General features: G+C 40.4%; 1 protein-coding gene across 1 annotated transcript; it reads right to left on the bottom strand.

The window, feature by feature from the left end:
• Nucleotides 1–720: 720 nt before the first annotated feature.
• LOC101154988 (ELL-associated factor 2) lies at nucleotides 721–10,512 on the bottom strand. Its single transcript, XM_004081431.4, has 6 exons — nucleotides 10,319–10,512; nucleotides 8,268–8,362; nucleotides 6,723–6,859; nucleotides 4,774–4,949; nucleotides 4,397–4,633; nucleotides 721–1,814 (listed from the first exon to the last, which is right to left on the bottom strand). The coding sequence occupies exons 1-6, from the start codon at nucleotides 10,419–10,421 to the stop codon at nucleotides 1,768–1,770; spliced, it is 795 nt and encodes a 264-aa protein (XP_004081479.1). The 5' UTR covers nucleotides 10,422–10,512; the 3' UTR covers nucleotides 721–1,767.
• Nucleotides 10,513–14,560: the final 4,048 nt, after the last annotated feature.

Raw genomic sequence — 14,560 nt, forward strand, 5'->3', positions numbered from 1 at the left:
GTCAGCGAGTTCCTCGGCGGACATTGGCTGGAAGACCAGAAAGATCTGATGGGTTTGGAGGTACCATCCTGGAGGATACGCCGTGAGCCACGGTGAATGTATCTCCGACGGGGCTGATAGAAGATTTCCGGGTGCTGGAGTAGCCTTGGCAGAGGTGCATCAAAGTGAGTCAGGCGGGGTTTAGTGACGTCGAGGGCAGAGTACTGAAGGAGAGCCGTCAGTGGATGCTTGACCAGGGACAGGATGGTCCAGGCAAGTAGAATCCACTCAGAGTTAATCCACATTTTAACCGTCATGGTGAGAAACCAGCAGGCAGGCTAGTTCACACAAAACGGCCGAATATTGATCTAAACCAGATGTGAACATATACCGGTGACAGTCCACAGGTAGTTGGACGAAAAGTGGAATTAGCAAAAATCCACAATCTGGAAGCAAAAAACAGAGTCCAAAAGACTTAGAAATGCTGAAAATTCGCTCAAGGGGAGCAGCGGCAGCCAGAAGTGTGCCAGCGTTCACTCGACTCCTACCCTTTTCAATATGGCGTCCGTCTTATCATTGATACTGATGTCACTGACAGATTTGCGTGCAATACTCAACTCTAGTTTACTGTATTCTATTTATTCCTTGTAGGAGAAAGCTGATAACACTCATTCTGTGTTATAGTTTTTTTACATGCAATACCGAAAAAGTTACCAGAATGCGGAAAATAAAAACCACAAAGACAAGTAAAATCTTTAATTCATTCACACATCTCTCACAAAATGGTTGTCAATGTTCCTCCTAGGTGAAAATCCACAGTAGGCGTAGAAAAATAAATGTTAAACCAGCAGCTTTATTTTTAAGCCACTTGGCAGGTGGGCAGGAACGTGGCCTTCTTATGCCATCAAACTGGCTGACGGAACAAGAAAAGGAACATGCTCCCTAGGTGATCCATCACCAGAGTTGCAGCGATCTGCTCGTAACTTGCTCTTCCTAAGCTACGTTTGGTCAAGTTTCGAGAGATAATTATTTAGATTCAAGTATTGCAGGCTGAAGTAACAAAGCATATAAGTAATGCACTATTCTGTCAAACATCACGTATTTCACTAAAGATGTGGAGATTATCAGCATTTTAAATAAATGAAGCGTGCTAAGCTATAGTGCAAAGGGCTGGGATAATTCAAAATAAAGCTACAGATGAATATTTTCTGACTACAAACTCAAGTAGGCAGTTGTTGTCTTTCAGCTGCTTTTCTGACAGATTTTAGTTTTGTAAACTCCAGTGACTGAAAATCTTGGGTGTTAAGAGCATAAGAATTTTCCTTCATGGAGCCTTTGGATACATGTTCTATTAAGTGAAAATGATAGTTTCTTTTTGATCCACAGTCAACTAAACTAAAAGGAATTATCATGGAGGCTTCAAAAACAAATCCAGAACATGTTGCACAAACTGAGAACACACAACTTCCATAAGGCACAGAAACGGCTCTTATTATTGTGAAGTGAGAATGCAGAAGCATCAGAGGAGACTCAGGCACCAGACTGTGGATATGTCATTCCACCTTTTACATTTTCTTTGTCAATTATTTATCCAACTACAAATGTCTCTCGATAAAGGCTGCTCAAAAAGGATCTATACAATAACAAAGCAGACGTGAGATGTAACACATTATGATCTTATCTGACTGTGAGGCTCTCCTGCGACGAAGGAGGAGAAACACAGATTTGCTACTGGCTCCTTAAATCTTCAGGGATTTCTTCTCATGTTGTTGGACATCTTTACACCCTTCAGTCATCACTTTCACTGCCCGATTCACTCAGCTGGAGGTCACTCTCTGGAAGCAGAAACAAAAATCTCAAAATGGCTTTGTGTCCACCATAATACTGAACATATAGATGGCAAATTTAATGTAGTAGGAAGTCTTGAGGCGCAGGGAAAGATGTATAAGACCTGCACATGTCATGATTAGTCAGTACAGAAATTTGATGCTAATAGCTTCAATTTCTTTAGAGCTATGATTATGAGTCATATCTCTATTAAAATAATAATAATAATAAAATATATATATATATATATACACGCACGCGCACGCACACACACACACACACACACACACACACACACACACACACACACACACACACACACACACACACACACACACACACACACACACACACACACACACACACACACACACACACACACACACACACACACACACACACACACACACACACACACACACACACACACACACACACACACACACACACACACACACACACACACACACACACACACACACACACACACACACACAGTGGTCAATAAGTATTTGATCACCCTGTGATTTAGCAAGTTCTCCCACTTAGAAAACATGGAAGGGTCTAAAATTTTGATCATTGGTGCATTTCCACAGTGAAAGACAGAATCTGAAGAAACATTCAGAAATCACATTGTACGATTTTTTTAAACAATTTATTTGGATATTACTGTGACAAATAAGTATTTGATGACTTGATTATCAGATACATTTCTGACCAGCAAAGACCTGCTGCTCTGCTTTTAAATAGTCCAACTCCACTCTGCTAGTGATTCTAAATTAGTGGTACCTGTTTGAGGTGGTTAGCTTGCATAAAGGCACCTGTGCCCCCCCCCCCACAATCAGTCAGAAGTCTAACTACCAACATGGGCAAAACCAAAGAGCTGTCAAAAGACACAAAAGACAAAATTGTAGACCTACGGGGCAATTGCCAAGCAGCTTGGTGAGAAAAGAACAACTGTTGGAGCGATTGTCAGAAAATGGAAGTGGCTAATAATGACTGTCAATGTCATTTGGACTGGGGCCCCTCGCAAGATCTCACCTCGTGGGGTATCGATGATGCTAAGGAAGGTGAAGAATCAGCCCAGGACTACACGGGAGGAGCTGGTCAATGACCTGAAGAGAGCTGGGACCACCGTTTCCAAGGCTACTCTAAGTAATACATTAAAACGTCATGGTTTAAAATCATGTATCGCACGGAAGGTTCCCCTGCTGAAGTCAGTCCATGTCAAGGCCCGTCTGAAGTCTGCCAATGACCATCTTGATGATCCAGAGGAGTCATGGGAGAAAGTTTTGTGGTCAGATGAGACCAAAATAGAACTTTTTGGTCTTAACTCCATTCGGCGTGTTTGGAGGAGGAAGAAGGAGGAGGAGCATCATCCCAAGAACACCATACCTACAGTGAAGCACGGGGGTGGAAGCATCATGCTCTGGGGGTGTTTTTCTACACAGGGGACAGGACGACTGCACTGTATTAAGGAGAGGATGAACGGGGCTCTGTATTGTGAGATATTGGGCAAAAACCTTCTTACTTCAGTCAGAGCGTTGAAGATGGGTCGTGGCTGGGTCTTTCAGCATGACAATGACTCGAAGCTTACGGCCAAGAAAACCAAGGAGTGGCTTCGTAAGAAGCATATCAAGGTTCTAGAGTGGCCTAGCCAGTCTCCAGACCTAAATCCATTAGAGAATCTTTGGAGGGAGCTGAAACTCCGTGTTGCTCAGCGACAGCCCCGAACCCTGACAGATCTAGAGGAGATCTGTATGGAGGAGTGGGCCAAACTTCCTGCTACAGTGTGTACAAACCTAGTGAAGAATTACAGGAACCGTTTGACCTCTGGAATTGTTAACAAAGGCTTCTGTACCAAATATACAAGTTGTGTGTTTGATAACTTTATCCAGCTTTGGTACAATTACAGCTCTTAATTATTCAAAAAGTACTACTACCGTAAAGTGAGATGTTTTGGAAGTGGGATTTTGCCTTTCCATGGAATTTAACATCAAAATAGAGGATTTTGCATTATTCACTTTATTTCCTGAAATATTTCCAAATAGTTGAATCACTTCCAGGAATGCTGGGATTGATGAAGTTAGGATATTTAAAAATAAAATAACGTCGTCTGCAAACAAAGAAATGTTGTGTTCAGCGGGTCCTATTGTGATTCCAGTTATCTGTGTGTGTGCCCAAATCCCCGAATCCGTGACTTTGTCCTCCAGAGCTTTTTCTTTTGTTTCCAGTGCGCTCACCTTGGCCTGCAAAACGCTGATGTCATCTTCCGTTTTGGAAATGTGCACCTCCGTTTGCGTCACTCGTTCAGCGCAATCACTCAGTTCCCTTTTTATGTCTTCGACTGCCATTAACAGTTTGTCAAACCTTGCAGAAAAGTCTGCCTTCATGGAAGTTCCAACGGACAATATTGTATCCACCTTGCTGCTTTCCTCCTCACATCTCCGCCATTTGAGCATTGGTAGCGTTAGAATTTAGAATGTTTCGCAAGAAACAGCAGAGACCACGACTTCACAAATGAAGGTTGTCTTAATGATTCCTCGGCATGTAATGGGTTGTGATAGCATTAAACGACTGGGGTACTTACTTAGAGTGTTCATAATTCCCCCTCCGCTTTCCTGATGGTGGCTGGGTTTGTTGGAGCTGGTGGTGATGATGGGCATGCTCTGGTTAGGAGGTGCTGAGGGCGGTGCACGAGCCTGTTCGCCCTCCGAGTCGCTGCTGCTGGAGCTTTCCTCGCTGCTGGAGGATGACGAGCTGTTGGAGTCCGAGGAGCTGCCGCCGCTGCTCAGCTGGTCCATGACCCGCGCCTCTGCCATTAATTCTGCACAGTGAGTAGCAAGGACAGAAATCCATGCAGATGTTATTATATACTTAGCAGACAAAAAATGGTGATTTTAATCATCAGAACAACTTAGTCCAAGCAGAAAAAATGTCTGGAAAACATATTTGACAACTTGTTACCTCTCTCAATGTCATCCATGGGAGACGCCGGAGAGGTCTTTTCTTTGACAGGAGAGCTCTTCGAGCTGGTAGAGGTCTTACTACTGCTGCTGGTGGTGGTGGTGCTCTTCACCTGTTGGCTAAGGCGACTGGTCTGCTGCTCCAGGCGAGAGTGAATTTTGCTGCTGCCCTCAGCCCTGGAGATCCATGCACATGAGACGGAGAAGGAAGGATTGAGTTGTTGTTGACAAGTTTACAACCCACACTTTATATTTTTAAGCTGCAAATGTCTAAACAAGTCAACATGGAAACTTCATCAATCCAGTTCAGTTTATTTTAGGGATGAGAGTAGAAGCTCCACGAAGCTTTCACAGGGCTCATGTAATTGTGCTGGAAAAATGAAACAACCATTCAGGGCTTTGAAACCACACTGAACAGCGGCATCTAGTGGCGGATTGAACGTATATCATCTGCTTCAACTAAGCTCCTTGTAACGCTTCAATGTGGAAATTATAATTTAAAAAAACAAAACATAAAACAACACAATGTGTGAGGATTTCTGTGAGAAGTGCTTTCTTGACTCTGCAAAACAAACATCAGGTTCAGAATTTCATGGGGCTCATTTCGGTACATTTATGGTATTTTTTCGGTAAAAAAAGGCAGAAAAAAATTACTTACAAAATGCATTTATTGGTTTTATATAACAATAAATAAAATCGACCTATGTAGGTGATCTGCTATATAAAATAATACAACTCAGGAAACCACAAACTTTGGATACATTTTAACTTGCACATTTTTTCTTCTTGTAGACCTGATTGTTACAGTTCGGTGATGCCGTTTTAAGTTTGTTAACGGATTAGATGTGTTACTGTGGCATACGCTATCTTTGTGTAACAATGTTGACACACAGCATTCGACATATCCAACTGTCTTTTCCCTTCATGGATGCTGACAACAAAGCCAAGTGTTCCCACTCAGGAGAGCGTAAGGAGATGGGGGGGTCCTCAAGCTCTGGCCTCGCGCCTGCATTAGCCATATGTTGACATGCTAACTGTCACCTCAGTCACCTAATCGCCGTTGAACCTTTCCTGCGATAAGGTTTCTGACCGTGGTCGGAAAATGCAGGGGAGGTCCTCTCCGGGGATGATGGCGGATCGTCCTTCAGGGTTCACTTCCCCGTTCGGACCCTCAGAGCCTCCAGGGCGGGTCAATAAATGAACCAGTCTTCGTTCTTTTGGAGGAAACCTTTTTTATTACTGTTCCGCAGAACTGAGCAACACACCCTGAACGCGAGCTCACACACTCTCTTACGCTGATCCCCTCCTTCCTGACCACGCGAGCGCAGACACACCGGCACACTCATTCCACAACATGGCGTCTTGGCGGAAACTCGCGGTTAACATTAGTTCCGCCTCAGCGCAAAGTGAAAACATTTGGGGAGGGGGGGGTAAAAAACAAAAACAACCCCCCCTCCAAAACGGTACAAAAGTGAACCGAACCAAAATTGCCGTACTGAAACGGTTCGGTACAACTACGTGTACCGTTAAACCCCTTGTTAATAGTGTATTGCCTTATTAGGAGAAACTAAGTTGAAATGATCCCAAGCCACAGAACGTTTTTTACCAGGAGCCATGGCAAAGTGCCATGAACTGACGTTGACTCCGATACAGGGGAAACAACAGAACTGGTTGGGAAACGTTGCTTGGGATTTATTTGTTTTTATAGAGAATAGCAACTGTTCAAACGCAAGTGAAAGGTGAAACAAGCGCCGACGCGTCCGGGTCAAACGGGCAATCTCTAGTATATTTACACAGCACCGCTGAGGGCAACACATACCAGCAACCAACAACCAACTTAACAAATGTTGAAAAACTTTATTTTCAACAGGGCTTTGGGAAATTTGGTGTACGAGGATGTAAAAAAAAAGACATGACTTCATTAAAAACGTAACTTAGTTTGTTTTTCACCTGGTCTTCTTCACAGCTATGTTGCTGTTGAGTTTCTCCAGTCTATACTCTCCTGTATCGTGGTTCACAATGAGGATGCACTCCTTCATGTATGGCCTCTTGGATCCCTTGAAGACTGTTACTGGAGCACTTGACCCCTAAAAAGAGAAATTTCGGCAAGAAGAGTGTGTTTAGACTGGTGACCTATCCAGGACGTACCCTGGCTTTGTCATTAAAAAAGTTGGGATAGGCTCCAGCAACACACAAAACCCTGCCCGGGACAAAGCAGCTACTGAAAGTGGATGTATGTAGGGCTGAGCGGTGTGACGGTACCTTCATTCTAGATGATAGCAAATAGCGATCGTTTTATATGAAGCTTATTATTTACGACGTTTGGCCCTTTATGCTGTTATTTGACATCAAAATGAGCCTAATGCAGCAAACAACCATTAAGGAATATGGCAGTAGATTTGTTTTAGACCAGAATGACTCCAATCAAGTTACCACTCAGCCCAAATTGAAGACCTTGAAGCTAAAAAAGTGCCAATTTTTGTTACAAAGATGTGTTTTGGATAGACCGACATGGACCAGACAGTGGTTTAAAGTATGGTGGCTACTGTTAGGCCCTTAAAAAAAAAAAAAGCACCAATACAGCCACCTCCAGATGCCGTGCATCTTCACCGTCAAGTAGATGATGCCTAGAATCCAAGATTTTTTAGACTACGGCTACATCCAGGTTATTCACAAACAAATACTGAGAATTTGGTGACTGTGTCACAATCGCTGACAATAATAGTACTGAAAAAAAAACAAGGATAGATGTACTAGAGGGGGTCTAGTACATCTATCCTTGTTTTTTTTTCAGTACTATTTTTCTTTTAAGTGTACAGTCAAAGGGCATTAAATGTATACATACGATCTAAGGATTACTTTTAAGCAATCATCTTTAAAACCATTTTTCAATTTCAACAGCTGAACCAGACATTGCAGTAATGTTTACGCCATCTACGGGTGGCTATCTAACACAACAAACTTATTCTGAAAGTGCATATGTGCAAGAACCACAACAAAGAATAAAGTGGACGACTGTCACATGTTAAATATTTATAATAGCAGATGTCAACATGATATATTTAATTTCTACTGCCATTGTTTGGCAGAAGAAATAAAGCCTTTTTTTGGACATATTACAAGAATTTCTCATGTATAATCTGACGTCTTTTGGAGATTTTCCAATCTTTCCTTGGCTTTTTTAGGAATATTTAAAGTAACATTTTACCTGGAATGCCCACTCTATACCTCAGCTATAGATGTATGGATGCAGTATGTTTTAGAGGCCTTTAATTACAGTCCAGTTTACCCAAAAAGATAGAAAAAGATTAAATTAATCTTTACGATCAAAACAAAAACATAAAGGAAATTATGGATACCGGTAATGGGTTTTGGTTATAAACTCAGCTTTTCCCTTTAAAAATTAAATCCATATTACATTTGAGAGTCTTTGTTTCTTTTTCTTTTAACCAATATAAAATGAAACAGAAAAAAAACCCTGTGAATGAAACTTACCTCTAAATTGGGCAAGGTAATAGTAACTTGCTCTCCTTTTCCAACTTCTAGCTCTCCTTCACAGGTTGTGTCAATAGAGGCTGGTTTGAAGTCATCTATGGACAATTTAAAGAAAGAAAGATATATCTATATATATATAAAGGTATATCTTCTTACAAATAACAACTTAAACTTTTATTTTTAAATAAAATCCACCCTGTGTCAAAGAAGATTCTCCTGTTGCAGCAAACGTACTTAAATAAAAGAAAGAAAGAAAAAACTAAAGTTAAAAATAAAGTTTTCTATCCTTCTTTCATATCTTTTTCTTTTTTACATCCTTTTGTTCAGTTATCAGTCAGATGTATTCAAAATCCAAGCATAAATGACAAAACCTAATTAACTAAAACAAATTAACCAAAAGTACAAATCAAATTGTTAACATGATTTAAATGGCTCCAGGTTGCAGACCCCTGGGGGGTATTCCAGGAAGCATGTTTAAACTAGCCTGACTTTAAGCCTGAACTCTGGCTGAAATCCGCCTGAACTTGCTTACTCTGGGTATGTCAGTTCCAAAAGACCGGATATGAGTTAGCGTAATTACGCTCGACTTGGTAACCCTGGGTTAACGCACGGTACATAAAGACATTCTCAATAGATCGCCGATTTCTGGAGTCACCATGGAAACGCGTAGAGAAAAAAAAAAAGAAAGCGCGACACTTGAGACGGAAGTGAGACGGAGTCTGAGATTTAAATGACGGCGGATAAAAATTATAAGTCCATCAAAAAAGTAACACGTCTGAAAAATAATTTAAATGATTTAGTTAAATTTATTCAAACTCAATAATTGTTTATACAACTCAAATTAACGTATATATCTAACTAAATATCACATTACTCCATTAATCTTTTTTCAATCTTAATTACTTATATTTCTTGAACTCTCATATGTCCAAGTTTGAGCCGGCAGATATGCTCATTTTTATAACAATAAAAAGAACAGAAAATATGCACGGAGTGCAAAAATTCATTAAAGGATTTTCCGTCACTGTCATAACAATTACGAGTGGTGGGGTGCTATATAAACTCATCATCCTCTCCTTTACTCTCACTCATGGTGCAAAGACGTAAGCACAGTAGGACAAAATAGCTCGGCAAAACACGGTGAAACACAGTAAAACAGCTAAATAACTAAACACATTTGGTCAAAAACCCACACTTAAACCCAAATCCGTCCAGACAGGCAAAGGGAATGATATCCCAGAATCCCTTGCGGTGCCGATCTAACAGCAGCATCAAAGTTACACCTACTTAATTGAATTAATTTGAACAAAAGGAAAATAATTGTCTGAAAACTACGTGTTATTTTTACGGTGACCTAACAAAAAAAAGATTTATCTTAACTGAAGCAAATAATTAAGTTAGATCAAAGTAAAAAAGTTTATCTTTCCAACATCCATATGTGGTCTTATCACCCTCTCATGGTGGAAAAAGTATTATCTGAGCTTCTTCATCCACTAAATCATCTTCAAATGGACACGCCATGCTGCTTCACCTCTCTGTAAACAAACTAAGCTTCAACTAAACCTGCTCCGGACCAGGTTATGTTCAGAGCATGAGTTGCTATGGCAACTTGACCTACCCTGAAACATACCTCCATTTCTGGAACCGAAAGCTGAGGTTATCAACTTTCTTAGCCTCAAACTTATCGTGGGAGCTAGCATAACCTGCTTTCTGGAATACCCCCCTGATCTAGAGACCTACAGGTGTTTGTGCTGCAGTTCGCCGACATGACCACTAGATGGCTTCAGTTGACACAGTGAAGCACCGGTGGTTTCACAAACATTTTGACAGTTTGAGTAATCTAATGCGTCCTCAAATGACAAAAAATGAATAAAAAAAACTACCAAATCATGCAGAAAGTTCGTAACATTACTGACACAGCTTAAGTTTTTTTTCATGCGACACGTTAATGCGCCGTTATCGACAGTTTAGCCAACGAGCTAGCTAGCATGCTACTGTTAGCATCTTAAAATAAGCCAAACTTGACCGCCCGCTTCTACAAGCCAACTTACATCGCACTGTATGGTAGGCACTTTTAGGGTGTTTCTCAAAGGTCTCCCCTAGTTTGAGGACATGTTCTTGGTTGTCAAAGTTGCCGCAACCCGTTCCATTCATTCTTTAAGTTGTCACAGCTGTAAACCTCAGTTTTCGTTGTGCTTTGCTTTCTCATGCGATGACAGGTTTTGCGGAGCGCCGTTAGGTCCCGCCCTCTCTCTCTTACGAATGGTCAAAAAGGATTTTTATCTAATTTTGATTGGTTAAAAAATCTGTCAATCTAGATTTTCAAAGTAAAAGCTAAATTTATCTCAAAGTTTTATGTAGGGTTTAATGTTTTTTAACCTTTAAAAAAACAATGATTAATATTTACAACTCTATACATGAACTAAATTTTTTCCCTTCAATTAAACCTAAATCAGACAACCTATGAGAAGTCTTGTAGATGGTAAGTTAAGGTATACCAAAACCTGTGATTTTTTAATCAATCTGTGTTGTTGTCTCTCAAGTGTTTTTAGAATTAACCTCAATAAACCCCAAATTTAATTTAACAGAATAAAGGCCACTAGATAAAAAGAAGAACAGTTTGATTTGATTTGATAGTATCAATTACAATCCATTGAGTGATTTTTTTGCTTTCAGTAATGTTGGTTTAAGAGGCAAAACACTTGCATGAATGTTCAGGGAAAATGCATTTACCCACTGTCCCAATTTCAATATGTTATCATGGTGGTACTGCATCATCCATCCATTTTTTTCCGCTCAATTGGGATTAAGTCACGGTGGCATCAGTCTAAGCAAAGATGTACAGATTTCCCTGTCATGGTAACTTCCTCAGCCCCTCTGAGGGGGACTCAAAATGTTCCTAGGCCAGCCAAGAGACGTAGTCCCTCCAGGGTGTCCTGGGTCTTTTTTTTGGTCCTCCACCAAATGGGTCACGCTCAGAACAAAGATATGGTCTTTCCAGCGTGTCCTGGGTCTTTCCTGGGTCCTCTACACATTGGGACCTGCTCAGAAGACTGCCTTAGGAATGTGTCCCACGAGGCATCTGGACCAAATTACAAGATTACAAATTACACCACCTGCAGGAGAGCTCAAAGGGGGCTGGTGCAATGTGGGTGGCAGTTAAAGGTGTACCTTAGCAGCCCAAACCCCAATCCTGGAACATGGCATTTGGGACATGGAACATATTATAATTATAGAAAATTAATAATCAGCTATTTTAGCATTTCTTCAATACAGCAAATAGTCTTTTAAAAATTTGAAACATTTTGAAAAGAGCAGGAAAAGCCCTTCTACTGCCTCTAGTGGAATGATGATGAACTACAGAGCAAGCCCAAGTTACATTATATCTAATGGGATTTTTAAGGAAATCTTTGGACATACTAATGAGATAGTGGTCTATAAAATGCCCGTATCAAATAAGATACAAATAGTTATATAGTGTTAAGAGATTTTTTAAGATACCTTGTGAAGTAGCAACATCAGGAGGGGGAGCTGTTTTCCTTACAAATGTCTCAGCCTGAGGAGCTTTGAGGCTGTGAGGAGGTCCTGAACGTGACTAATGAGCCGCTGCAGGAGTACTGGCTGACAGCAGTTGCAGTCTCTGCAGGCAGCAGGGGGCTCTAAAATCCACCAACATCAAGGCACTGAAAATAATCTCTTTTTTTTTTCTTCTTTAAACTGCCAAAGGCTTTTAAGCCCCCAAAATCCTGTCATGCCTGCACTTTGCTCTGGCCATATGCTGTGCTGTCCTTAAACATTAAGGGATCAACATTAGGCATGAACGTCAAGACAATAGCCCTACAGTAAAGCTTTTCTTCACCTGGTGCTGTGGCATTTGTGTGTAGGGGAGTGGAAAAGAGGCACTGACACACAGCTCTGTTCACTTTGACTTTAGTTTGAGGAACTACTTGTTTGGCAAATTCAACACCAGATCATCTAAAAACTCTATTTGACCTCTATTCTTTCAGGCAATCCTTTTAGAGTCAGATTGGCTTTGAAAACTGACCAAGACAAGACATAAAAGGACCAGAATCCGGTTTCACTGTGCTCATGAGAGAAGAAACCAGGATGGGTCTATTTTCATTGCTGGTGATGAACAATAGGTGTCTCCAGGTGCTCAGGGTGACTTAGGGGAATGCCCCTGAACTATAGGAGGTACAGCTTATGGTCCATGAGCAACTGTATCCTCAACTGGTTGAGAGTTCCCTGTTTGTAAGTGAAAGACTGTGGTGACAGGGGAACTTTCATCTCTCTGCAGGGGGGACGTGGAGTTCCTCTTCAACCATGGTAGACTGTAAAACCTGCCTCCAGTGACGACGATGTAGGCAGTTTTTTGAGTACGGAATCACAAAGGGTCTACAAGGAACTTCCCTTTTAATTCTGTCCTAGTCTAGAGTACTATAGACATAAGACAGCTGCGAAATTCTGCAAAAAAACAAAGAAAATGACACATTTTGAAGTGCACAAAGTCAAATTCTGGGGCTAGAATCTAGGATAATGCAATAGAATTTATTTTGTGAGATAGAAGATGTACATACATCTCTTTTCTTCATCTTATTTTCATTTTTTTAACCTAAATTAGGCTCAATTAACAAATAGGAAACCTCCAGTATTTTGAAACAACCAGTGGTAATTCATCTCCTTTAGCAGAAACACATTAATTGGTCTTGATGAAGATATTCTTTCAAAAAATGTAAAAATTAAAAGAAATACCTACACTCATATATTACATGTGACTCTATGTTATGAATCTATACATTATTAGTATATGAAATATTACTTTATGTTGTTGCTTTTATTCTTCACCTTTCGGCATGTTCCTTCAGGGGCCACCACAGCGAATCAGCTGATTCGCTTATACAGTTTTTTACTCCAGATGTTCTTCCTGACACAATCCTGTATTTTATTCAGGCTGGGTATTCTTTATTTATAAATAATTTTAATTAATAAGAATTTCCCCCATAAATGTTAAATGATTTCTGCGTAAAAACTGGGCATAACTTTTTTCTGTTTGCCAAGTATAAAGTAATTTGTCTGAAACTGTCTTTCCAATGGCCTCAGGTTTGATTGCACATCACCATATATGACATCTAATTTGCAGTAAGGTACTCATAGGGTTTGTTGTTGATGTGCATATTTTTGAAATAACTTTCAAATGGCATAAAAAGGGCATTTCACCTTCAACAATTATTCTACTGACATAAAAATGTGGAATTGTCTTCATTTTCGGAAAATCTTTCTCCCATTCAAAGCTATAAAGCTGATTTCTTCAATTGCATGGATTATAATGGACTTGCTCAAGGGCAGTTTCAGTTTATGTTTCTATTGTAGTCAGTTGTTGAGAGTTTGTGGCATAAATCTTTTGTGTCAAATCTGAATTAGCTCTCACATGAAGGCGACACTTTTTCAATTGCAAGAAATTGGTCTTATTGTTCTGGGATGTGTTGTTTCTTAAGATTTAAGTCCAGGTTTTTCTTTGTACTTTCTTTTCTGGCAACAATCTGGATGTCCTTTTTGAAGCTTAAACTTCAACCAAGAGGCTTACAGCTCTTATATCTGTGTTGATTTGTGAGAAACTCTGCTTTTTATTTGAGCCCTCCTCCACATGTAAAACGGTGTGACTCGGCCTGGAAGTTGTTTTAGTCTGATCACTGACTGTGAGGAGAGGTGAAGTCATGCAACTCCAAGATTGGAGTGTGGGCAAAGAAGGAGGTCATTTGTGAGAGGGGGCAGCCTTTTCTCAGAAGGGCCAATCAGGACCAGTGTTGAACCTGATTCCTGTGCTGCGTTCACTTGCAAAAGTCAGAGCTTGAATTTCAAACTAACCGTCAAGAAGTGTCCCTTCAATGTGAAGAAAGTAAAATTCTTTCTGGTCATAAATGATGTTGATCTTTTTATAATGTTATTATTGGTCATCCACTCCAGATCTACACCAGGACCATATACCAAGCAGCTAACTAGCATCAACTAACCAGTCTGAAAAAACCTGGATCATTGACTTTTAAATCAGCTAATATGACATCTAGTAATTTTACCTTTAGCCAAACCTCTGAAGAAGTTCACATATACATCACCTGAATTCTCCATCTGCAGGAAGAAATGAAGTAGCAACGTCTTTAACCCTTGTGCTATCTTAGATGACCCCACCCTTGCATTGACGTGTTCTCCCTACCATGACAAAGGTGGATAAAGGTGGAAAGATTTCATGTAATCCATGGACACCAGTGAAGATCACAAATCATTGAAGAAAAAAG

The sequence above is a fragment of the Oryzias latipes genome, chromosome 21 (genome assembly GCF_002234675.1).
Source record: "Oryzias latipes chromosome 21, ASM223467v1".
Lineage (NCBI taxonomy): Eukaryota > Metazoa > Chordata > Actinopteri > Beloniformes > Adrianichthyidae > Oryzias > Oryzias latipes.